The following is a 27076-nucleotide window of genomic DNA, read 5'->3' as shown; positions in this document are numbered from 1 at the left end:
AAAACAGCACGTAATTGAATGTATTATTTGAAGGATAGACATTTGACATTCTAAATGTTTTATATTCTCATAGAACACACAGTTCTTTAGATTAAATAGTTCTTCTACTATTGATGGTATAAAAAACCTTTTAAACGCGGCTAAGTATTTGATTTTTTTCCTCCTTTACAGGCAGAAAACCTTCTTCTTGATGGAGACATGAACATTAAAATTGCAGATTTTGGTTTTAGCAATGAATTTATTGTAGGCAACAAACTGGACACTTTTTGTGGAAGCCCCCCATATGCTGCCCCAGAACTCTTTCAGGGAAAGAAATATGATGGCCCAGAAGTAGATGTTTGGAGTCTTGGAGTCATTCTTTACACTCTTGTCAGTGGATCATTGCCTTTTGATGGTCAGAATCTAAAGGTAGCAATAATATCTGAAAAGACTAAAATTTAGTTTTTGAATTTTTTTGCCTTAGTATTTGATTTATTTTCTTTGCTTGGCTTTCAAAAGGAATTGCGAGAACGTGTATTGCGTGGAAAGTACCGCATACCATTCTATATGTCCACAGACTGTGAAAATCTACTGAAAAAACTACTTGTGTTGAATCCAATTAAGAGAGGGAGCTTAGAAGTAAGTTCTCTGAATATTTTCTTGTTTATTAACCGAATTCAGTGGAATAGGTTAGACCCCAGGGGGGGAAAACTATTGCTATAATTTTCCCTGAGACCCTAATATAAATGTATTAGCCTTTTGTGCCAAAGCCATGCTTGGTCTTTAAGTAATATTAGGGAGGTTGTACTCCAAAACATGGATGGAATGAGCATAGTAATTAAATTGGATTTAATTAGCTTAAACATAATTACAGATTGCATTAATTAAATATTTCTAATATAACTATTCTTCATATAGTTAATAATTTCTTCTTTGACTCACAATAAAAATTGCAGTGAATGGCAACTTTTGGAGAAGTTCTGACTTCTGAACGTATATGGCTGCAATTTAGAAAGGCCTGCTTTAAAACACAGTACTGTATGTCATCAGACTTAAAAGGTTTGGGATAAATATATTCATAATGGAGAACAGTTGTGTATGATAGAATTGTTTAAGTTGTGAAATAGATTTATCAAGATAGGTCCACTGAGTTCTAATGGTCTTGTAACTATGAGTATGATTGCAGTATGTTAGTGAATTTGTTAGACAAAAATAATTTTTTAAAATTTATACTAAACTCAATTATTTTTTTTACAAAAATGTTACTTTTATTAAGGAAAATAATGTCTAGTAGTCACTGGTTACTCTTGTATTAGAGACAGCATGGCTCACATTAGTTACTAGAATACAGGCTTAAGAGAGGATTATTTATTTCTAATTATCAAATACGAATTATTGTAAAATATCACAAATCTCTATCAAAGTACTGTATATTGCTTCATCCTTTTATCAGTTGAAATATTGCCTTTTCCAGGATAAATTACATATTTTCAAAACAAATTAAACCATTGTTTAATATCTTAATATCTTGAAGTTTTCTAATTTTTCAGTATAATTTTGGAATGTTAAAAGACTTTATTCTTGGTCTACCACTATTAATATTTCTGTTACAATTAAAACTTTTCAATTCAGAATAGTCTAAAGAAGTAGTGGGTTGCAGTTATATTTTTGGCTAGTTAATTAGGAACTTTAAAAGCTGACTAATTTTAAATAAAACATTGGGCCTGTTTTTCCCAAAGGTGCTTTTCCAGGAGGGAACTGTACTTTCTTTGAAGACGTTTTGCTTCTCATCCAAGAGGCTTCTTCAATTCTGATTGAATGGTAAGGAATGGAAGGATTTATATTCCTTGCAGTGAGTTGCTCTGGTCATTAGCACTCTTTCTGACAGTCATTGAGGACCTCAACAATTCTCAGAAAAAGTGCTAACCACCAGAGAACCTCATTGCAAGGAATATACATCCTTCGATTCCCCACCATTCAATCAGAACTGAAGGAGCTTCTTGGATGAGGAACAAAACCTCTTCAAGGAAAAACAAAGAAAGTACAGTTGTTTTTGGAAAAAGCACTTTTGGGCCAATCATATCCTGAATGACTGAGAATCTCTGTATACAATGGACCTTTTTAGTATTGTGTTGTACAGTAGTTTAGTATCTTACAGTGGTTTTGTAGGTTTTGGGATAGGATCCTTTTTTGGATGGAAAGTATGCCTCCATCATTGAGGTTCATCTTTTGTTCAGAAATTTGTTTGTACATATTATATGGCTGACATAACTTTGGACCTAAGGAGTGGTTTTGTCTTTTCAACCATTGTAAAAGATAGTGCCTTTATGATTTTAAATGGGCATAGAATTAATTATTTTATGGCTACTTTTAAACTATATATTTAAATAACATGAATCTTGTTTCATTTAATGAAGTTCCAATACCTCCCCCTCTGTATAATTCAGTATAATTCCATTTTTCAATTTTGTTTATTTTCAAGCAAATTATGAAGGACCGGTGGATGAATGTCGGTCATGAAGAAGAAGAATTAAAGCCATACACTGAACCTGAACCAGATTTTAATGACACTAAACGAATAGGTAACATTTTTAATCTATCTGTTCATTGCTTTTTAGGTTTTCCAAGAATTACTTACAGTATTTCTGTGCTATCTGATTACAAATCTGATATGATTGGAGTTAATTCATATGTCTTGCTTGAGTCTCCAGAACACCTTTTTTACTCCAAATTATTCATCCTCCACTCACTTTTCATAGAAAACATGATTGGCATTTACCTTTCTTACTGCAGTGGTAAAGGCATATTTGAAATCTGATCTTGAATGGCAATTTGGGGAGAAATACTTCTGTGTTCAGCTATACTTTGTGCTAAAAAAGAAGTATAAATTTTGGCTAGGATCCATGATACAGAGGACACTAAACATCAATATCTCTTCTTTCATTTTCTTTTCTATCTTTTATAGTTCTTAACTCTATGAAGACTTAGGTTTGGCAATACATTTCATAGAATGTGGAGAAATTATGAATTAGCTGACTGGTTAGATATTTTTAAAGAGAGTTGTGATCTGTGGAGTTCTGAAACATGTTGCTGGACAACTCAATGAAAAGTACAAATATTTTAAATAAATAACATAGAAAATAGAAAATTATATATAATTAGTTCTGTCCCCAGAATTATTACTGTTATGGATGAAAACAGTACATTAGGAAACGCCCTTATGTTAGCCTAAATATTTCAGATAGTCTTATCAAAAATAAATTCTGTTTTTTCCCCCTAGATATAATGGTCACGATGGGTTTTGCAAGAGATGAAATTCATGACTCCTTAGTAAACCAAAAATATGATGAAGTAATGGCTACATATTTGCTTCTAGGGAGAAAACCACCTGAGGTAATTTACTGTTATTTATTTTTATTTTTACCTTTATTTTAAATTGTTTTGCATTTCTAATTTGAGGAGATAGAATATAATATCTAGGTTTGTGTAAACTTTTGAAAAGGATACTTTGTAAAATGTTTTAATACGAATAAAGTTATCTCCTCTTGAAATATTAAGGGAACTACCTCACTTAGAACAGCTTCAAAGGCTGTTTTTGGCCCTGTGAATGTGTGGGTACATACATACATTGACAAATATTCTGCTTCATTTTCAGGAAAATAAAGGATTTGTGCATTGAAATGTGCAGACAGCCAGGGATAACCCTGGAAGTAGCTGCACAAGCCTTTCAAATGTGCTTTGTATTACCCTAATCTCCCCATAGCATTTACTAATAGGCAAAACAACTCTTTGAAACTCACAGGGTGAGAATTTATACACTAGCCATTTTTAAAAACTTTTGCTTAATCTATGCATGCAGTAGAATGAGATGGGGATTTGCTTCTTCAAATCCAACTTTCACTTCTATAGAGTGTCACAGGGAATACCATGATTAGTATAATTCTGATCTCTGTGAGTATATTTACAACATTTGGATATCTTTTCCAAAGCTTTCGTGGGTATTTACTAAGTGCTAGTCTGTGGTGTATTTATTGACTCCTTGTTCCTGTACTGTTGATGGCTAATCCTAAGAAGGAGAATAACAGAATAACAGAGTTGGAAGGGACCTTGGAGGTCTCCTTGTCCAATCCCTTGCTCAAACAGGAAACCCTATATCATTTCAGACAAATGGTTGTCCAATCTCTTCTTAAAAACCTCCAATGTTGGAGCATTCACAACTTCTGAAGGCAAGTCGTTCCACTGATTAATTGTTCTGTCAGGAAATTTCTCCTTAGTTCTAGGTTGCTTCTCTCCTTCTTTAGTTTCCATCCAAAGAAGATATCCAGCACTTCACTATCTTCATTGCCAATTCTGAAGCTGGTTGTTCCAGCTGTTATTACTTTCATCTTTAACTTTGCAGATTTGCAGTTTGCAGAGCCTTTGCATTTTCAACCCTCAGTGTAGTGTCATCAGCATAGAGCAGGTTATCTATGTTTCTCCCTCTAGTTTTCCATCTTCATCCAATCCAGCTTTCCTTAATATATGCAGCCTTGTCATACTCCTTTGCCAACCTGGAGCCAGTCTGTTTCACTTAACTCTGTACATACTGTGGCTTCTCATGAGAACGATGAGAATTTCTGGAATTGTAGCTTGAACATCTGTGATTTCATTTTTCCATGTAGAGCTCTGATTTGCATTGGATGATCTTAAGCATAATTTTGCTAGCTTTTCCTAGCAAATAAAGTTATTGTACAATATATCGATGAAGATTCTCAGTCATCTAGGTAGAGTTGTCTGGAAGTTGAGTCATGGCAATTGTATTTATGACGGTTGCAGTGTCCCACTCTTTGTAACTTTCTGAGAAGCAAAGTCAATGGGGAAGCCAAATTCACTTAACAGTTGTGTTACTAATTTAACAACTGCACTGATTCACTTGACAACTGTGGCAAGAAAGGTCGTAATATGGGACAAAACTCACTTAACTGTCTTACTTAGCAATGGAAATTTCGAGTTCAGTTGTAGTTGTAAGTAGAGAACTATCTGTATATGTAAACCAATAACAGACATGTCTTTATGACTCCAACTCTTTTTTAAATTTAAGATTAGATTCACCTTGAATGAAAGTTATTATTTGACCATAGGTCCACCAGTCTGGGCTCACCATTATTTCATTTCTGAAAAAAGCTTCCTGAGATGTCACTCAAGAGATGCCTTCATAGAAAATCTTGATTTATATTTATCTTAAAAACTTAGGATATAAATTTCTTTGGTTTCTATGCCCATTAACTTCTCATCCTCTTTGATACCTATATTCAAATCTTCCAGCACTAATATAAACAACAAGGGAGATAAGGGACATCCTTGTCTCATACCCTTTTGAATGTCAGATTGTTTAGTTAAATCTCCATTAATGATAATATTTGCATGCTGTGATAAATATATCACCTTGACCCCTTGGATAAATTTCTCTCCAAAATCCATGTCTGATTGACCTCTTCCAAGCAGTTGGACACTGTTCTCCACATTTCTTGGCATAGCTTGTTTATAACCATTACTGTCTGTTCTGTTGCTTGCCCTTATTTTGGTGATATTCAATCAGTTCCTGTAAGCTTCCAACTCAATAATGACCAAAGTGCTGATCTAATTTCATTTTCTAGTACTAGAAGTTCTTGTAAGTAGGAAATATCTTTTAAGGTATGTTGGATGTTGACATCTTTACTGTACAATGTTTCAAACATACCTTTCATCTATCTTTGAGTTTGAATCAGTTATTAACTCTCCATTGGCATCCTTGAGTAAATTAAGTCAAGGCTGAAATAATTTCGAGGTCATCATTATTGTGTATATAACATTGAAAATACTAAATACTAGTGGCATACCAATTTTTCATAACCTAGAGCAGTGATGGCAAATCTATGGCATATGTGCCAAAGGTGGCAAGCCATGATGTTTCGAGTGACACCCCAGCATTCATCAATACCAGACAACCCTTTATTCTTAAAAGCAGCCCTGTTCTTGCATGACTTTTGGTTACATGGGGTGTATCCTGGTACAGCCTCTGGAAGTCTTGCAAGAGAACCATGTTATCACATGGGCTTGGTAGTCTCTAAAAAGTAGTGCAAGAAAGAAGCGTGCTTTTGTGCAGTTTTTGGAGGCTACAGAGATCGTACAATAATGGGGTGTGCTTTCATGTGGCCTTCAGAACCACCAGAAGGCTTTCAGTCTTCAAGCAGTTTCAGAGAAAGCTCTGCTGCAGCTTCTGAAAACTGTGTGAAAGGACACTCCATCTTTGTGCAATTTGCAGAGGCTCCAGGGAGAGCATGTGAGAGCACAGCCTCAGGTAAGCAGCAGGGGCCTGTCAACAGAAACAGAACATTGTCTGAAAATAAGCAGTGCATGCCAGATCCTGGGGATCACGCACATGATTGGGCTGCATTTAAAAAGAAATGAAAATGTACAGAATTATTTTTCTTTTGTTTGGGCAGAGGTGGTGGTAGTGATATGCCAGCAGAGTCGAATTAGGCAATGTCTGAATTTTTGATGTGTCAACCCCAAAATGGTTTCCATCATTGATCTAAAATCTTTCTGGTATGTTGAACTGCAGTTCACACAATTATGGGAGTAGTCCTCCACTTCTTTTGGAGGCTACCATATTGTGCTTGACCTGCTTAATATATTAACATTTCATGGGTTGTATCTGCCTAAAATAAACACTAAGAGTGTTGCAAGGATTTCATTTATACCCAAATAATAAATTTCTACTCTGTTTGAAAGCTTTCTCCTATAGTGCAAAATGATTAAAAATAAAGATGTTGGTGCTATTTGATTTCTTAAGGTGTTTTCTAGTACCACCACCCCTTGTGTGAATTGAGAAATAAAAGCAAGAAATGCTTTTCTTTGTCACAAGCCAGCTATCATAGGAAACAAGCTGCCAGAGGCTGGCAGTCTATAAACTGGATCAATGGATGCAAGCTTGTGCTTCATAAGTCAGGGACCTGTTTATTAAAGAATGATCATTCACTACAAACAACCATCTTTCTTTCTGTGATTGATCTTTGTTTCTTTTTCTCTATATTTTTTTGGAAAGCCATCCTTGTTGGACTGTAATTAGGAATGGAAAAGCTTTGAAGAATTTTCTTATCCTTTCTGTAACTGATGTTTATTTATATAATTACAGTCTTTGTAAACTACCTCAGTTGTGAGACTCTGAATATTTTACAGCAAGGTAAAAAAACAAGAAAATAATAAAAATAGTAACATTAAACAACCCATATATTGCATATATTAAGGTGACCACCCACAAATAATCAGAAGCATTATAGCACTAAAAAGTTTTAATTGTTTTTTGAAAAACAATTTATACATTTCTTTTTTATTGCATTTCAGAAAAGGTATAAAGACAAAAAAAAATAAAAGGGGGAAGGGGAAATGCAAAATTAGGGGTGCAGTTGATAAGATAAAGAGCTACAAAAAAGAGTAACTTACAACTTTCTTCAGTACAGATACAAACAGAAAACAGGTGAGCTTTTGAACTAAATTAAATCAGAATGTACAATACTTCTAGAATCAATAAACACATCTAGTCATCAAATCCCAAGGCTAAAATTGCATTTCTTTTCATTTCATATATAAAGTCCAATAATTGTTTCCAGGTAGCAATGAAGATAAGGTTTTTTTCTCTAATGGACACAGTCAATTTTGTCATCTCTACCAACTCTTATTAGTTTCACCATCCATTCTTCCATTTTGGGTACCTTTCCATAGCTGTGCATAAAGAATTGCTGCTGTTTTCACATAGAAAAACAAAACTGCATGTTTTCTTTTCAATCTGTTTAGCCATCAAACCTAAAAGAAAAGCTGCTGGCTTCAATCAGTATAGTAATTTTCTGAATTAAAAGACATATCTGATTCCAATAACTCTTAGCTTTCTACATTTCCACAAAAGATGATAAAAAGTACCTTCAGATTGTTTACATTTCCAACATACGCTCCCATATACAATTTATCAGGTGCTAAGTGCCAACAATGCATCATCCTATAAAAATTCTTTTTCAGATTATAATTCACTATAATCAGCAATAAAGAAATCTTGTTATGAAAAAAAATCTGCAATCTCCAGCCACAATTAAGGTCATTTGGTAATAAATGTTGTTTTAATGTGACTTTAGAAGTACTCCTTGATTTAAATAAACTTAATAAAGAAATAGTGTATGTTTTGAGAAGAGAGAGAGATGAGCTTGGTTTCCAAATATGTTTTTTATCCTTACAGTGTGAGGGGAGCGAGACTCTATCCAGTAGTACCCTGAGTCAAAGATCTCGACCCGGAAGTGACCTCAATAACAGCTCTATGCAATCTCCTGCTCACCTGAAGGTCCAACGGAGTATATCAGCCAATCAGAAACAACGTCGGTTCAGTGAACATGGTGGGGATAGCATTCAATCAAGTAAAGTAGCAGAATATAATTTTAAGTTGTGTTCTCTTTCCTGGGGGCTTGGTAACAACACCTTCCTGAACATTGCTTAACACATCATGGTGCTTTTATCATGTGAGCTGTCTGTATAAATATAATTTGGGTTACTGGAGAGATGTAGTTTTCATTTGCATTTCTTTTTATGTCTGTAGCTATTTGAACTTTGAAGAAAGCAAATTGGTCCGTATTTATCACTATTTCTCCTGGCATATACTTCTTGTTTGAGCTTTTTCCACAGATTTTCAATAATACTCAAAACAGGGGCATTACTAAACTTTTACCTTTCTTTCTGTAAGTGCTTTGTGATTGGAATTAAATTTTGCACTTTAGTTGCTGAAATACCCACCTTTTTTCAACCTTGATTTCTTTAGTGATATGAACTAAATTCTGACTTTCCCAGTCTTTAGACCTGAATATTACTGAAAAAAATTAAGAACTCAACATGCAGTACATGCAGAGACCTAGACTATCATTGAGCTAGAAGATTTCTATAATAAAGAAAAACATTCCAAAGTAGCCATTTTTTGGTTATAGGAAACATTTGAAAACAATTATTTCTGCCAAAGAAAAGGTATCCAAATGTTTATTTGCCATATTCACTGTAGTTTTATTTTGAATCTGTAATCTTTCTTGCAGAAAAATTAAGTACTTGTTCAGATTTGCAGAAAGATTTCATGTTTAACTTCTGTATTTCAGGAGATTGTTAAAACATACAATTTAACATGGTACCAAACTTTGGGTGTGCAAATATTTTCTTTCTGAAACAAGCTTTCAGTGGGAACTGCAGAAAAGAAAGAAAACAGAATGTAGATGGGTTAAGAAGGGGTATGAGTATAGTGGCACTTACAAATTTGTGAACCTATTTGAATTTTCAATATTTTTGCATAAATATCTCCTAAAACATCTGTTTTTCCACAGAATTCTAAAACTAGATAAAGAGAACTCAAAAACTATTAAACATGTTTATTTATTTATTGAGGAAAATTATTCAAAGCTATGTATTTCATCTTACTGCTATATCTGGTAGAATGTGTAATATCCAGATATGTTTGAAATGGTACTAGAGGGTGCTAGGTTGGAAATTATTTCCCCTATCAGCTATGTTCATATTACAGAAAATATACATGAACCAAGCAATTAGTGAGCTTAAATCTTTTAAAACATTGGGCCGTAATATGTTTGAATCAGCTGCCCTTAGTCTACCTCATTTTTGTAATTATGCAATATACTTTTGGATCTGTATTGTTTCATTGAATTTTGAAATTAAAATTGAATTCTAAATATAACAAAGTATCATATTTATATATTAACTTAGAGAAAATGATGCGGAAAGGTAAATTCTTAAAAATACAGTATCTTAGATTTGAAAACATCTTTGGAGTGAGTTTCTCTATGTTTGGAATACTAGCAGAACTTTCAAAAATTTACTTTATACACAAGCGTATCAAAAGTGATAACCAAATAACTGCTGTTACTTGTCATTTCCATAAAAATGGTTAGATGTAATTTAAAAAATCCTTTACTATGTCTATAAATGGAGTGACAGCCATTAATATTTTGGGAAGTTTATGTACAAAGGCTAGAGGTTCCCTTTGTGGGGGGGAGGTGCTTCTACAAAATTATTCAAGTCAGTAAAAAATAAATTAAAACTTGCTTTCAGGTAAAATCTGGGTGAAATAGAATAGCTCTTGCCTTATTTATATTAGTTTGCCTTGCTTGTATTTCAGCAAATGTAAATAATTATCAAACTGACTGAAGGTGATACATTATCTCATTGATGTTTTCTCGGTTTCATAGTTGGCCCATCCATCCCTCCTGCTGTCTCGTATTCGAAAAGAGCTCAGGCAAACAGTGTGGAGAGTGAATATAAGGAAGAATGGGATAAAGAAACGCCACGGAAATTGAGCAGCACAACAGTTGGGTCCAAAAGTGAGGTGACAGCAAGTCCATTGGTAGGCCCCGAAAGGAAAAAATCAATTGTTCCAAGCGTAAGTGAAATATTTTATTCACTTGTTCTGTCAGTTCTCTGTAGAACCTAACAAGTCTTTATCATTATTGTTTGGTTTAATGTTTTATGTAAATGGCTTGGTGTTAGCGTATAAAATTAAGCAAGATTTTGAAAACCTAAGTAGTAACAATATCTTAAGTAGCAAAAATAATTGTGACATTTGGATTATTAAAGGATTTGCAGGTGAGCTTATATTTTGGCATCTCTCAACTAATCCTTGAAAAGAAGACCCTACCCATAGAGGGAAAAGTTCTATGGTTACCAGTTGGAACCTGATCTCTCATTGTCCGTTTGTCCAAGTTCTCACCTTCCTATACTTCCTATTTAGCTTCCAGATAACTCTTTTTGAATCTGAGAATTTCCCTCTCCTCCCCAGCATAACTACCCTGGCCACCAGATCAATTGTTTGCTGTAGTTTACGCCATCATTTGTGCTGATGTTGCATTCTACTGTGAATGCAAAGTATAGCTTATGAGCACCGGCCCCTAGAGTTGGAAACGACTAGCACGCATGTGAGGGGGAACCTTTAACTTTACCTTTAGAGGCTAATTAAAAGTGTGAATAGTCGTTGAGGCCTATTATTAGGAGATAATTGCAGTAGCTATTGCCAGAGACTATAAGGAATTTGTATTTCCCTTCAGGACTCTGTTCATCATTACTACCATTTTGCATTTTGAAATCTTAATAATGAGAGCTTGAAGCTCTCTTCATATAATGTCAAAGCCTTTGACTTCTTAAAGAGAAATAAGGGGACATTTCTCTTGTCTATGAGCATGATAATATATACCGTAAACTTAGGCTTTTTCATCCTGCCATTATTTAACTTGTATTTATGTGTAAATCTGTGTCAACCTCTCCTCTAGAACAATATGTTTTCTGGAACTAGCATGACACGGAGGAACACCTATGTCTGTGAACGTTCTACAGATCAATATTCTGCCATTCAGAATGGGAAAGACAACAGGTACCAAACCCCTTCTCCCCAGAATCAAAGACCTCCTAATTATTCACATTCAACATAATGCAGGATGTTTGGAAACAAATAATTTAAGCAGGTTCTGTAGGGAAATGGAAACTAAGGGAAGCCCAATTAGCCACCAACAGCATTCTTCCGATGTTACTTCCGTTATTCCCGAGCAGAACTAATTTTTGATCTGTAAACTTCTATGTACAACTGCTGCTGCACGAGCATTATAAATACATAAGCCATACACCAGTGATTAATGCTGTAACTGTGGGCTATAATTGCTGTTGGTCCCTTTGTTGTCCTTATTGAAAGCTGTCAACTGAATGCACAGGTCAGCTTGGAAAATGCCAGCAAAAATTAAATTGCTGCTCTTTCAAAACACTCTCCCCTTGATCTATTTACCAAGTTAGCTGGAATGCTAAACCTGCAAAGATGATATGACACTTCCTGTCATTCCTCCACAGAGGCATTGTATTCTCCCTTGTTCATTTCTTCTACACCTGCCTTCCTTAATTATGTTTCTACTAATTGCTTCTTTCTCTCCCCTCCACCCCTGAATTTTCTAAACAGACCAAAGTGCAAAACCCTCTTCTTGCTTTTCCTATTTAAAGCTACCATAATAGCTCCATGAGATTAACACATTTTTTTTAATTTAGTGGTTTGCAGAAATTGCAACAATCAGAAAGAACCTTCAAATAAGCAGACAAGGAAAAAAAATAAAATAGTGAGAGAAAATATAGCAAGGAAGATGGGTGGGTCCTACGCCTTCTGACTGAGCCAGATGAGACAGTAAGATAATGAAGCAACCTTGTAGATGCTTGCATGAATGCAGGCAGAAGTATTATAACTTCTTGAATCTGGTGCAACCTTCACTGATTAAATAAAACTTAATAAAATATTAACCTTTCATCATTACACTATGACAATTAGCCATGTGCCCCTTCCTTCAGTAATAGGAATGACTATATATTGGATTTTGAGAACAGTTAATTTCAGAAGCAAAACAAAGCAAAGGTTTTATAAATATTTTTCAGGTATTGTGGGTTTGCAACTTCCAGAATTACTAACCAGCACTGTTAACACCCTGTAGTAGCTGGGAATTCTGGATGCTGCACAAACTCAACTGGATAGATCTAGAAGAAAAACATAATTTTCTTAAATGCTGAAATTATAAAAACATAGCATAGGTAGCAGAAATATTCTCCCTGAATAAATAGTTGTTTTTGGGTGCTCTCAAATCAGTTATTATATTTGCAATGAAGTCTAGATGTGCCTTCTTTCAGAATGACAGATTAATTTAAAACACTGCTAGTAGCTTAGTAGTGGTCAGGATCTATGAATGACATGATAGACCTGTGCCAAGGAGTGCAAAGCATTTATTTTGGTTGATCAAGGAAGTCAACCATAATTGTTTTTCCTAATTAGAGGGGTACATACATTAGTTTGGGTAAGAGATGATTCTCCTTTATTGGTATACTTTTCTAAATCTGCTAAGTGGATCTTAATTAATATGCTTCTGCCTCTTCCATCACCAAATCTAAAAATACTATGTTTTTTCCCCCTTGATTGAGACATAAATGATGTCATTAGTGAAAAGATTCCTTTCACAAGCTTCTTTTTTTGTTTTTTGGGGAGGAACAAGATGAAGGTACATAGCAATATTTGCCATATTATGCCTGTAACTTGAGCCAGTACAAACATTTGCAGCATTTCTTGTTAGAAGCTGATATTTATGGCTAGGCTTTAACCTTGTTTTTTGAAAAAGAAAAAGAAAAAAGGTGTAACCTTTCTTTGGAAATTTTACATGCAACTACTTTGCTAGATTACATCTTATTTCAAGATACTCCTCTAAACCTCTTCCTCCCTACAATAAAAGCCTAACAGAAATGTCCGCAAGTAGTACTCCCTCTGCTGGCTCTGCGGTCCCTTCTGCCATTTCTGCACGACCTCGACATCAGAAATCAATGTCAGCCTCTGGTCATCCTATAAAAGTTGCACTTCCAACTATCAAAGATGGCACTGAAACTTATCGACCAAGGTATTTTTCAAAATATAGTATTTATTTTCCTGGTCAGGAGACTGTAAAAAAAAGCATTAGTATATTATTAGAAATGATGCCATAGGCAACACAGTGTTGCTCTGAAATTTCTATTGCAGACATATTTGGGGTTGGTGATCTCATGTGATGAGGCTGGAATCTTCTTGATCACTCAGTGGACAAAATGTTTCGATTGTTTTAAGGTAGAAGGTTGGTCCTACAGAACGGAAGAGTTTTGTGAGATCAGAATGGAAAGCAGTTCATGAAATAAATATGAAACCAGATGTAAAGTTATGGAAAGAAATATGCAGAGGAGTCAGTAAGCTGGAAAATGAAAATCTAAAGGGAGCATAAGAGAAGTAGTTTTTTTTCTGCGCATGTTTTTGACATTACTTCTACTGGTTTTAACACTACTTTAATTATAAGCAGTTCTACGAGACAAAACAAACCAAGAAATACTATTATTTTAAACAATATATAAGAATTTGAATAATTTTCTATTTTAAAATACACTCCATGCTTGTGAAACCAATAACTTGCATACACATGACTGTACTTTTTCAAAAGTATTTCTAAACTTTTAATTTATTTTAATTTTAATTTATTGTACAGAGGCCTTTAATTTTAATTTTTATCTTAACTTCTGTATTTATTATATGTTATTGTTGTTAGCCGCCCTGAGTCCTTCGGGAGATAGGGTGGCATATAAGTCCCAATAATAAATAAATAAATAAACTGACTCTCTCAATAAGCTTTTTTTAAACATAAGCAATCCACATTAACTCAAAAGCATAAGGTTTGTAATAAATTGAGATTTTCAGTAATACTCAAAACAGGGGCATTACTAAACTTTTACCTTTCTTTCTGTAAGTGCTTTGTGATTGGAATTAAATTTTGCATTTTAGTTGCTGAAATACCCACCTTTTTTCAACCTTGATTTCTTTAGTGATATGAACTAAATTCTGACTTTCCCAGTCTTTAGACCTGAATATTACTGAAAAAAATTTAAGAACTCAATATGCAGTACATGCAAAGACCTAGACTATCATTGAGCTAGAAGATTTCTATAATAAAGAAAAACATTCCAAAATAGCCATTTTTTTGGTTATAGGAAACATTTGAAAACAATTATTTCTGCCAAAGAAAAGGTATCCAAATGTTTATTTGCCATATTCACTGTAGTTTTATTTTGAATCTGTAATCTGAGAACACATGCCATTTTCAACTTCAGTTTTAGTCAAGGATAAGTTTAAGAGAGGTGCCAATCATAATAGAAGCCTGGACTCGTTTCATTCTTTTGCTCTTGCTTTTTAAACTTTCTTCTGCCTTTTCAGTAGCGCAACTCAAAGAGCACCTGCTGCTTCCCCATCTGCTCACAGTATTAGCACTACCACCCCAGACCGAACTCGATTTCCTCGGGGGAGTTCAAGCCGAAGCACTTTCCATGGCGAGCAGCTACGGGAGAGGCGCAATGCCACTTACAATGGGCCACCTGCTTCACCATCGCACGAAACGGGAACATTTGCTCAAACTAGAAGGGGAACATCAACTGGCATTATAAGCAAGATAACTTCCAAATTTGCCCGCAGGTTAGTAAGAACCATTGTTTTCATTTCAAGGTTATTGCAAACTGTGAAATAAGAGGCTATTACTGTTAAAACTAAGCAGGTTTCATTCAGGTCAGTGCTTTGTTTTGACAACTCATTAGAAGCCCCATTGAAGCCCAAAAATTCTCATGATTTGGGATACAATAATTATGACTTTATTTGTTGATGCCATTACTACTTGGATTCTTGCATGACATGTAACATTTAGTATGGTATTGGCCAATGTATGTGAAAATGCTAATAGGCATGCTAGCATTTTAGACATTAAAAAGCCAATTCTACCACAAGATTCCTACATGGATGTCATTTCAACAAAAGGAATTGTGGCGAGCATCTCTCTGTTTCGGCATGTCTACACTGCATGAATCTGGTATTCATGATTATTTTAAAACTTTAAGCTAATTTTCCAGATTCTTTGTATTTTAAGTAAAATTCTAAACATTGAAAACGTAGACATCATCTTTGTAACTCTTATCTCTCATACACAGGACAAAATGCTTTACTGTTTGCTGCAGTACTTTAAGCACTGGCTAAAATGAGCCTTTTCTCCTGAAAAGCAGACAATATAAATTTAAATTAATGAATGCAGACACTCTAAAACCATTAGACCACAGAAGACACTTTATGGGTAGATTTTAAATCCCAAATCACTTATTATCTAGTTAAACATTCCGAATGTTAAAAGTGATTTTCACTTTGTATTCATTTGTATTTTCAAAACAAGGTGTCATTTTGAGACAGTACTTTCTAAACACATACATTACGAATCTTGTTTAAATGCCTTAAGTTGCAGAGGGAGTTCTACACTGACTATTTTTTGTACCATATATATTCTGTTTTTATGAAGCACTTTTCACTTCTGAAATACATTATTTAATCACTTCAATACAGAACTTGGCCCATAGCACCTCACATTTATATTTCATACTTCACATTTAAGCTTCCTCAGGTATCTAGATATTTGTAATACAGCTTCAAGGTTTTTGTTTGGAATTGTTATGATTGCAATATTTTTTAACCCAGCCTTTTGATTTCTCATGTGTAATAGATTGAGAAACATATTTCACGAACAAGTGTTCTTTAGTGTTCAAATGATTAGTGGCATCTGGAGTATCTGTTAGACATAATATTAGATCACATGGCATATTTATGATTTGATATAACAGAGAACAATATATCTAAAATACGCCCTAACTTATATATGGAACTTTCTGCATATATCAAGTATGCAGAGTTTGTGACCCATTAAGCTGAAAGCAATTCAGTGGGTATCTATAGAAGCCCACTGAATCATGTTAAAAATGGTGCTGTCAAAATGCAATGATCAACTACCAATAGAAGGGAACTAAGATAGACTAGCTTAAATTAAAACTTCTGGTTAACTTGCAAATAAATCAACTGTTTGTTGATTTGGATGACATCGGAACCAATCATCCCAAAGCTATGTATTGTTTGCTGGAAAATACCAAGCACATGCTACATTTCATTTGATTGGTCGCATGCCATGCAACAGTTACACAGACAGTGTTTTAAATACTTAATGATAATGTTGAATGAAATAATAATAAATTATAAATTAATACATTTACATAAATGGATGCTCTGTTCAGCATAATGGATTCATACATATATTGAGATAAAAGTAATTGTATTGAATATAAAATTAAAATTCACAATATATAACAATATAGGCTCTTTATGGTATATACGGGTAAATATTGAGTAATTAGTTTTGAGTAGAATCAAATTTATGAAGCATTATTAGAATTGTTTTTCCAAGCCCCAAGACAACTTCTGTCAGACCACTGCATTAAAAAAAAGAGTATTAAATAAATGGTACTAAGTTCCTAAACAGGAGCTGTTGAAGCTGGAAGATATAAATTTAATATGGATTTTTTTCGGGTATTATTAGTACCCTAGCTTTGCAGATAAATATATTCCTAATACAATTATCACATGAACTGCAGTGTTGTGGTGTGAAGTCATGACATAGCAAATATTAGAGGCATAATTAAAAATATTATTCCTGGATCTTGAATGCTGTAGTGGTCTAAGCTAGCGTTTCCCAACCTTAGGAACTTGAAGATGCGTGGACTTCAACTTCCAGAATTCCCCAGCCAGCATAGCTGGCTGGGGAATTCTGGGAGTTGAAGTCCACGCATCTTCAAGTTCCTAAGGTTGGGAAACGCTGGTCTAAGCAATCCTATGCTTTATGACAAATGGGTAGAATAAAACAATAGTGTAGTCAAAACTTTGGTTTATGAGTATGTTAGCAGATGGTTATTTTCAGTCATAATGTAAGGCAGTATTTCTCAGCCTTAACAACTTCAGAATGTTTGGATGTCAATACAAGTCTCATTATAAATAAATAAATAAATTTCTAGAATTCCCATGCTGGCCGTGGAATTCTAGGAATTGGAAGTCCAGACATATTAAAGTTGTTAAATTGAGAAACACTGATGCAGTGCTTCCCAAACTTTTTTTATTATCCAAAACCACTTATCAGAAAGTCCTTCTTTAATTGTCCATGTTATGATTGGTAATGAGTTTGTGTATCATTACTCAGAGAAGAAATACCCAATTTTGGGTAATTTACCCAGGTTTGGGAAGCATTGATGTAAGGGATAGTAGGAGTGGGAATGAAGAAACTAAAGTTGGCCACTATAGTAAAAATAAATTGCATATGAAGAGCTGCAACTGTGGAAAAGTTAATTAAAATTTTAGTAAATGACAATTTTATGCTTAATATTTGTTCATCAGTAATTTAAATGTTGTTCTAGATGCAGGTGTTCTTGACTAATTTATTTTTAACCTTCATTTATTAAAATCTTAACCTTGACTTTGTTTTGAGGGATCCAAATGAAGGCGAAGCCAGTGGCAGAACCGACACCTCAAGGTGAGGAGCCACTATTAATACTTCGCTGCTGGGTCCCTTTGTGCTCAAAATTTCATGATTCTGAAAGCTTTTTAAACTAATGGCAAAATCTCTCGATAACTTGTATCTTTAAAATATTAAACTTGAGTTGAGTTTCTTACTTCTTCTTTAAATCCGATTGTTTTAAATAATTATTATAAAAGCAGCAATTGTCTGCAGGTTCGTATACAGCAGTTCCTAGCATGGACTGCTGAATTCTTTCTAAGGCAGACATGTCAAACACAAGGCCCGGGGGCCGGATCCGGCCCCCGAAGTGGTTTCATGTGGCCCGCAAAGCCATCCTGGAAACAGTGAGGGAACGGCCCCCACTGCCTTGGCCCTGGCCCAGAGACCCTCCTTCTGCCAGAGACCCTCAGATCTGTCCCACTCCTGCCCAGGCTCCCATAGGCACCCTTGATGCGAACGATGTAGAGCTGGCCACGCCCACCTAGTAAGCCATTCGCACTCTAGCCACGCCCACCCAGTAGGCCACGCCCACCCTGGCCATACCCACCCGGCCCCCTGAGAGCAACCACAATGCTGATGCGGCCCTCAATGAAATTGAGTTTGACACCCCTGTTCTAAGGCTTTCCAAGGTCAGAGTGTTGCTCTACATTGTCTTTCCAACCATAAGCTGAGGGCCTAAATCATCTAAATAAATAAGCACTCTGGCCGTACTTGCTGCTTCTCTGCAAATACTAAGTAAAATTATTAACATTCAGGCAAGTCACTTTTGGTTTAATGCAGGCATATATAGAGAAATAATCTAGACCGATACCATTTTTAATAATTAATGTCAGTAAATGCCTTTGAGCTAGTTTCCATAGATCCTACTTGGGCTTCTGGATTTGATCAGGGATGCACAATTGAAGATCCCCAAGGTTGCATGTTACCCCCAAAGACCATGGTGTTCAAATGTCATCATATTGTAGAATTGTTAATGAATCATAAAGTAATATTAAATACATGAAAATTGATCATATTATAACACATCATATAACACAGTCACTGTAATGGTAATTCATTTTGAATTAAACTAAAGATACTCTGTCTGCTCCTTTCGGTAGCTCCAACCATATTTTGGAATGCAGTCCCCAAAAGCAAATGCAACTCTTGGTCCCAGAAAATTGTGCACCTCTGGTTTCTGCCAAGGGCCACACAGTCGCACTGCATGTTAAACAGTCTGTGCATGAAATTGCTCTTAGAATCTGAGCAAGCACTCCTTTCTTAGTGACAGTGTGTTTGGTTGGACGTTTTATTAAGAGTTGCTTTTTCACGCTGGGATATGCAAGCTATATGAATGTTGTATAGTTCCTAAATACTTCATGGAAGGTGGCGCTTGACACATTTAATATATAAACTTTCATGTTGTTAATCTCTGGCTTAATTTATTGAGTTCAAAATTCCTGCTGCTGTGGTCATTAATCTAATGCACAAAAGTGCATATAAGTGGCAATAACTCTTAGCCACATGAATAAGGATAGAGTTCCTTTTGTATCTGTAGAAATAGTATGAGACAACTGGAATAATTCCAGCTTTAATCCTTGCATGTGCTATAGATTATGCTAACACTGTTCAGTCTTGTGGGTTCTGTCTGTAGACATATCAGCACCACCAGAGACAAAAGAGCTCTTCACATGATAGAACCCCATAACTTAATAGAAAAATGCTGTCAAGTTCATATGATGACTTGTTTGTGCTTAAGCAATACTCGGCGGAACACTAAAAGATCTGAAGAAACCAACAAGTGCTTCTGCATCCACCTTGGAATCTTCTTTCTTTCTTCAGCGCAGATCCTTGCCAAATGCACTTTTCCTGAAATTCTTTTGCTATTTGCTATGGGGGTGGCTTGTCATGTGCTTGTGGTTGAGGTGGGCTGCTTTCAAAAGGGCAAGAAGCTCCTTTGTTTATCCAAGGCATGTTAACCCATTATTTATTTTATTTATTTTTATTTTATTAAATTTATATACCGCCCTTTCCCAAAGGACTCAGGGCGGTTTACAGGGTATTAAAACCAGTACAAAAGTTAAAAACAAAAAAGCTTAAATCATCCCTAAAATTTAATCTGGAATGTTATAATGAAATAAATCTGTTGTCTCCATACCCCACGCCCAGGAGTCTACAAAGGCATGATATATTGAGTAATAATTCTGATGTCGATTAACAGTTGTGTTTCTTTCATATCCAAATTGACAAAGCTCCAGAACCTAAAATTCATAAAATGTCATGTTTTTTGGGAGGAATGGGAGCTGCCCAGAGTTTAATATAAGATGAGTGGCTGTATAAATGTTTCAAATAAATCAATAAATGTGGTGTGTTAATTGATGCCTAAAGTACACTGAATATCAGGGAGATCATTTTTTCTGTCATTTATCCTACTGCAGTGATGGCGAACCTTTTAGACACCAAGTGCCCCAAAACTGCCCCACTCCGCCCCCTGCCCCGCCCCACCCACTCTACCCCCACCCCGCCTGCCCGCAGGGCCACCTACCACCTCCATGGCCCACCACAGCAGATCGCCCAGGTGGCCCTGCAGCATCATGGCGGCCATACCCTCCACCCACACCCTGCAGCATCATCTGCCTGCGACAGGGCGCAAGGTGGAGTCTTGACCCTGCTGCTTGGATGACATGTCCTTGGCTGCGCTGGTCTGCGTGGGCCACGCCCAGGGGTGACTCCTCTGAGGGGGCTGCTGGTGAGGGGGCCACAGGGGGAGGCAGGGCTGGGGCAATGGTGCGCATGCCCACAGAGAGGTCTCTGAGTGCCACCTTTGGCACACGTGCCATAGGTTCACCACCTCTCTCCTACTGAATGCTCAATTTACAAATACTTCTGATTTGCTCAGAAGATGCAAAGAACACCGTGCTACTTGGGACAATGCACTTGGGCTACTGTTATTTCTGGTGTTTTATTTATAGCACAAAACAATTCCTTGCAGTTGTTGGATGCAGATTCCCCCCCCCCAAAAAAAAAGTAATGTAACAAGAATTACTCTCCTGTGTAGTTGGAGCAAACTATTTGTTTAAGACTTTATTGTCAAAAAGAAAAATGAAAAGCATTCTAAATTATTATCTTTGTTTTTTTATCTACATCTTTAAATTGGCAAAATACACCCCCATAATAAAGAGGTATACACATAAATTTTTAGAAAATAACAGGGTAGCTGCCTTTTCCTGCTGCTTTTTAAGCATGCTTTCTTTCTCTTCTGTTTTGTGTATTTTTGAAGTTCTGTACAGAATTCAGATGGTCAGTTCTAAAGAACGCTAAATTGGTGACAGCTGAGAAGTCTCCTTTGGAGTTAAACTGTTATTTTTAGTAGCAAGATTGTAATTGAAAAGATATTTTGATCCAATGCTTTGTTTGGGTGTAAATATTATTCACCTTTTCAGGAGTACTTCTGGGGAACCAAAAGAAAGAGAAAAAGAAGATGGCAAAGATTCCAAGCCACGGTCTTTGAGGTTCACCTGGAGTATGAAAACAACGAGTTCCATGGACCCAAATGATATGATGAGAGAAATTAGAAAAGTATTAGATGCTAACAACTGTGACTACGAGCAAAAAGAAAGATTCCTGCTTTTCTGTGTTCATGGGGATGCACGACAGGATAGCCTTGTTCAGTGGGAGATGGAAGTATGTAAATTGCCACGCCTTTCACTCAATGGAGTCCGCTTCAAGCGAATATCGGGAACTTCTATTGCCTTTAAAAACATTGCGTCCAAAATAGCAAATGAGCTTAAGCTGTAGGGAGAAATAACATTTCTGGGATCAGGGAAGATTCAAGCTTATGTTTTGAATGTACTGGTTATGCCTAATATGATTGGCCTGTGAAATTCCCCATGTAGAGATTGTCCTTATTGCAATAAGGTTATACATAGTTATTCTGAATTGTAAAAATTAATTCTGTATGACCTACATTAAAAAGACAGGTAAGTACATAGAACATTCTGTTCATTTTATGTTCCTAAAGTTGTATAGTAAGAAGGCTTAAATTCAGACCTTGTATAGTTGTTTAGACATCAGCACAGAAGTATGTTTACTTTGAATTGAAAATTTCTTTCTAGACTTTTCCCCCCATTTTGGTGGTTTTTATAAATCTTACCTCTACAATGCTTTTTTTTAAAAAAAAACTGTCCATAGTTTTTAAAAAATGCACAAAAATGGTTTTCAGAAGTGTAGCTTAATCAATTTTATTTTCTAACAAGCCACATATAAATTCAGTAAAACAAAGTTGGCGTGTAGTCTACACAGGATTCCTCCTGTTTCTCCTTTTCACCCTTACCATCCCTTATGAAACAGTGTTTAGTTCAGAAAAAAATGCAAACAAGTTTACAGTGTTGGCACTTAGTGAAGAAAATGGCTTCTGAAACATACTGGGGAATAAAGTAAAATGTTGGATTACTTTTATTTGCAATCTTAAATGTCCTTAGATTCTTGGATCAAATGATTCACTAGAGTAAAAATATGCATCATATATCCATATTGTAGTATGAAATATAGTTTGCTACCTTCAGAAGACTACAATTCCCAATTTGTGAAAATGCTACTTTCATACTGAAATTTTCATAGCACAAGAATTGTGAAACTATGATTAATGTTAAATGCCACCTCAGGAATTAACTGGTTTTAGAATAATTCCCCCCATAGAATACATGGATCTTCATATACTTTTAAGCCTAGATTGTTTATTACGTTGTTTGATGTGATTGTATAAATTCTGTTCCCATGTATCTTTGAGTTTTGAATATTTTGCCCACTTTCTTGTATTTATTATAAATCATTATACCTGTGAAGTGCAGCTGTGTGCAGGCAGTTGCCTAGGTAAGGAAACTCCATAATTAGTGATTCAAACTGCAAAACCATTAGGACATGGTACATTTTTAATATTATCTTGTACTGAATTAATCATAGCAGTTGGTTGTGCAATGTTATTTAATGTTGTAATTTCTGTAACTTCAACATATGGCCCCATCTGCACACTCCTATAAAGATTAGAAGAATCACCCCAAATTATCACTTTATTTAAAAGCAAAAAACAAAAAAAATGTGGTAAACTCTGTAACCTGAATTTAGAAGGCTGTAAGTGTAGCTAAATGTGCCATTTGAGAATGGCTTCTGACAGATGGACTTGAGATGCTGTACTGTACTGTGATGTAGCTCTTCTGTAACAGTTCTGCTCAGCAGTGAACATGTACTGCCTTAGGAGACAGATGGTGTTTTGGTCAGAAAGAACTGTGTTCCTTTTTATCTGGTATTCCTTTAAACTTTTTTTTAAAATGAAAGTCATGCTAATTCACATTCACTGGTGCACTCTATTAAAAACTTACTTGAACAGATCTCCATACTATCAAACATGTTGCCTTACTGTTTACGTAGCAATTTGTACTGGATGTTCTGGTGTGCAGTTCACAAAGGGATTGTGAGAAAGGGGAGAGAAGATTTAGTGGTTTCGTGTTTTGTATCGGGAGAAGTTTAGAGATTTGTGAATATTCTATATTCATCCATCTGTTCACCCATTCACTGACTGCTGATGCTCCCATGATGCTTCAGTTATATGACTTATGAGACTTGCAGAGTTATCAAAAATTTCATTTCAAAATGTCTGTATAAAATTAGCCTGAATGCACTACCTTTTGTTTCTAGAAGTAAATCAGTTTTGTAAGTCCAGGTTCTTACATTAATTAATTTCATTTTTAAAAGATTTAGTTATCACATTCGTACACCACATTATCAAAGTACTCTGAAGTTTAACAATAGAAATAAAACACAACGGTACAAATGAACTTGGGACAATCTACATCAGATTTATGCCTTAGTATGGATTTGGTTATGGGCTTTTTTGATCACCAAAGCCACATTCTTTACAATCCACAGCCCCAAAAACTCTTTGGCTTGTACATAATGTTAAATTGTAATGTTAATTGGCTGGTTTTAACTTCATACAATGTGGAAACTCATGCCAGTAGAATAGCTATAGTATGCACACCAGAGTGAATGTTGTTTTTTTTCAGTTTGGTGAGCCGAAACCAAGTTGTATAACAGTTCTGCCTTAAAACATCTGAAATCTATATGGGAGATTGTAATTTAATTAAGCAGATGTTTCATCTTACATCATGCAGAAGTCTTATAAAAAGTTGCCACTGGCTTTAAATGTAGGTGCAAACATCATAGTCTAAATTCTTTATATTATGAGAGCAAGTGTGCACTTGTTAGTAACTGTTCCATGCATTCTTTCCAGGCATTGGTGAACATTCAGTATAAACAACAGAGATCTGCCTAGCCAGACAAAAGATTTGTACAGAGAAATAATGTGAGTTTGAAATAGCCATTAATATAGTGATTATAAAAGGCTTCATTTTAAAATGACATTTAACTAGATTTACCTCACTAGTTTAGTTTTTGTAACTATATAAGTTCCACATCATCTCAGTGTAGCCTGCCTTGATTGCTCCAAAATGATACAAAGCAACTGCTTGAATAATTATAGCCATAAAGCTGAATCAAGACATTTGGCTTAAAGAATTTGCCTTTTTTGGAAAACGACACCACTGAGCTTTGGATAAATACAGTTTTAATTGCTTAGAAGGGCTTCACAAATATTTGAGGATTTTCTCTTCTAGTTGCTTCACGTATTAGATAAGATGACTTCTGCATCAGCAGCATAGGGAGCCACTCTCATTTTTTACACCTTCCTGAGCAACAGTAACATTTTGAGAGACGGATTTCCTTTCATATAATAAAAATACTTATTTTACTTTTAGATGAACCTGTGCAAGTTACAGATATTGGAAGTGAATGTGGAGGTTGAACAGATTTAAAAAGTTTATAAAATATATAAAGCTCCATTAATTCAGTGACCACTTAGATTTTCTGTTCTCACCCAGACAATTGTTAAGACAGTTTTGCCGCACTGTAGTCTTTTTTGCTGCAGCTGTTAAGCAAATCACTGCAGTTAAGTGAATCATGTAGTCATTAAGTGAATATGACTTCCCCCATTAACTTTGTTTGTTGGAAACCCCTGGGCATTTTGTAAATGGCGCTTATGTGGCCCCAGGACACTGCAACTATTGTAAATACATACTGGGTGCCATGTGCCCCGATTTTGACTGCGGGGAAGCTACAATAGACATAAGAGTGAAGACCATTTGTAAAACACTTTTCTCAGTGCTGTCATAACTTTGGTCACTAAGCAAACGATGGTAAGTCAAGGACTACCTGTACAGGTATCCTAGGTCCACACATCAAAGTGTGCCGTGGCTCCACACTTACAGAAGGAACTTGCAGTTCACCTGCAGTTACCAGATGCCTACTGTTGTTTTAAGCTATTTTGAGCATTTTAAGTCAAAAGATCAGGTCTGTGTCTTTTCATTCAACCTCAGACTGTACAGTAAGTAGACATTTTCTTGCAATGAGCATCAGAAACTGAACTGCTCCTTGTAGCACTTTAACTGATGGTTCCTTTGGGCGGGGGGGGGGGAATGTGTAATTCTTGATATTTTAGTACTTAGGAATTCTAATGTAGTTGGACATTGGACATACTTGGTCTACTCTATTGAATTCCTACACTATGTCTGAAGAAATCAGAAGGTTGCAAATAAACTGCAGGCAGGATATATAACTAAAGAAACAATCAGCATACAATATAAGATAGAACATAAAGCCATGGAAGTTTGTTTGTAGTACAGTACTACAAATTTCTTACAGATACTGTGCATTGATATATGTCAAACTGAATTTTGTTATTGCTAGATGACTTGTGGGAATTCAGACAGGCAACATGACTATAAATCTCTGCAGTCTGCATGGAAAGCACACTGTAGAAATTTGAAAAAGACTGTTGGTATTTATTCCAAGTCTTTCTCCTTTTTTCTTTATTCCCCTGAGTTCTTTCATGAGGGCTAAATTAAGCTTGAGTGTTGATTATATGAATTCAATTAACCAGCCTCTTGGTTTGTTTGTTATGTAAATAGAAAGTGGTGGGAACAGCTGCTCAGGCTTCCCTAGCCTGCCTGTTGCATAATAAATAGAATGTGGATTAATGACAGGTCTAGTTTAGCCAGAATGTGGATTAATGACAGGTCTAGTTTAGCCAGAATGTGGATTAATGACAGGTCTAGTTTAGCCGTTGTGCAGCCACTAACCTGTTAACAGAGCCTCCTGTTTCATAAATATAATTTCTTTTCTCTTTTTCTTTAAGTTAAATTTTGTCAGGACAAAATTTGTCAAAATCAAATCAAAAACTGTTTACAAAGGGTTATTGACTTGTAAAAGATAATTGGATTTCTTGATATTTTCAGGAAGCGAAGCAATTACAGGAGTAAACAAGAATCTACACCCTGCTTGAGAATATTTTAAAACCTTGATTTGAACTAGCATCAAATCCATGTAACATGGACAAATGACTAGAGACACTTGGAAGCGCAGTCCAAAAACATGAAAACCTCAGCAGGTGGTAGCACTTTCCTCAGTGTAGAAGCTAAATGACCTTGTTTAGTACTTGGATAACAAACCTCCAAAAACAGTAGAAATGTAGGTTAAACTGGACAGGTGAAAGTGTTGAACAAAAACGAACTATTTTATTGCTTTCATTCAATAAATTTTCCAATAAAGCAAGTATCAGGAGCTTATCTGGTACTTAAGAAATCAAACTTAATTAAAAAAAACATTCAGTACTTCCGTATTGCAAGAGGACATATTAATAAGTCACTCATGAGGTTCTTCATATTTTAAATAATAACTGGGTTTTATTTTTTTTTGATGAGATCAACAAGGTTACTTATTAGAGGCAAGACCACATACCGATAGCAAAGTATATACAATTTACATACACCGCAGATACTTAGAAGAAATAAAACTAGCTGAGGAGAAATGGCAAGAAAATAGCAGTAATTGTGGCACTGTATTTTGTGGTTTGGCTCCATAGCCACCTTGACTGAAAATTGACCTCAAAGCAGCTTCTGAAGAATAAGCCATTAAATATTTCTAAATTCTCAGTTTACGTTTGGCGGGTCGAAAACCGACTGCCGCATAACAGAGTGAGCGCCTGTTACTCGTCCCAGCTTCTGCCAACCTAGCAGTTCGAAAGCACGTAAAAATGCAAGTAGAAAAATAGGGAC

The 27076-nt window shown here is 35.5% G+C and overlaps 1 protein-coding gene across 4 annotated transcripts in view; it reads left to right on the top strand.

Moving 5' to 3' along the window:
• Nucleotides 1-23706, top strand: part of MARK1 (microtubule affinity regulating kinase 1) — a 62932-nt gene extending 39226 nt beyond the window's left edge. The window contains exons 8-18 of one of the 4 annotated variants that reach the window (XM_083371716.1): nucleotides 172-408; nucleotides 499-618; nucleotides 2462-2561; nucleotides 3260-3372; nucleotides 8228-8381; nucleotides 10227-10417; nucleotides 11301-11401; nucleotides 13281-13442; nucleotides 14777-15031; nucleotides 17901-17945; nucleotides 21353-23706. In XM_083371716.1, coding sequence (XP_083227842.1) covers nucleotides 172-408; nucleotides 499-618; nucleotides 2462-2561; nucleotides 3260-3372; nucleotides 8228-8381; nucleotides 10227-10417; nucleotides 11301-11401; nucleotides 13281-13442; nucleotides 14777-15031; nucleotides 17901-17945; nucleotides 21353-21707 — 1833 coding nt within the window. In that variant the 3' untranslated portion in view covers nucleotides 21708-23706. Of the gene's footprint in view, nucleotides 1-171; nucleotides 409-498; nucleotides 619-2461; nucleotides 2562-3259; nucleotides 3373-8227; nucleotides 8403-10226; nucleotides 10418-11300; nucleotides 11402-13280; nucleotides 13443-13645; nucleotides 13667-14776; nucleotides 15032-17900; nucleotides 17946-21352 lie in introns of those variants that run through there. The other 3 variants (XM_083371715.1, XM_083371717.1, XR_014493571.1) reach the window with 3 other exon arrangements.
• The last annotated feature ends 3370 nt before the right edge of the window (nucleotides 23707-27076 follow it).

The sequence above is a fragment of the Vipera ursinii genome, assembly GCF_947247035.1.
Source record: "Vipera ursinii genome assembly, chromosome: 1".
In the NCBI taxonomy this organism is placed as follows: domain Eukaryota; kingdom Metazoa; phylum Chordata; class Lepidosauria; order Squamata; family Viperidae; genus Vipera; species Vipera ursinii.
This window is presented reverse-complemented; position numbering and strand designations above follow the sequence as displayed.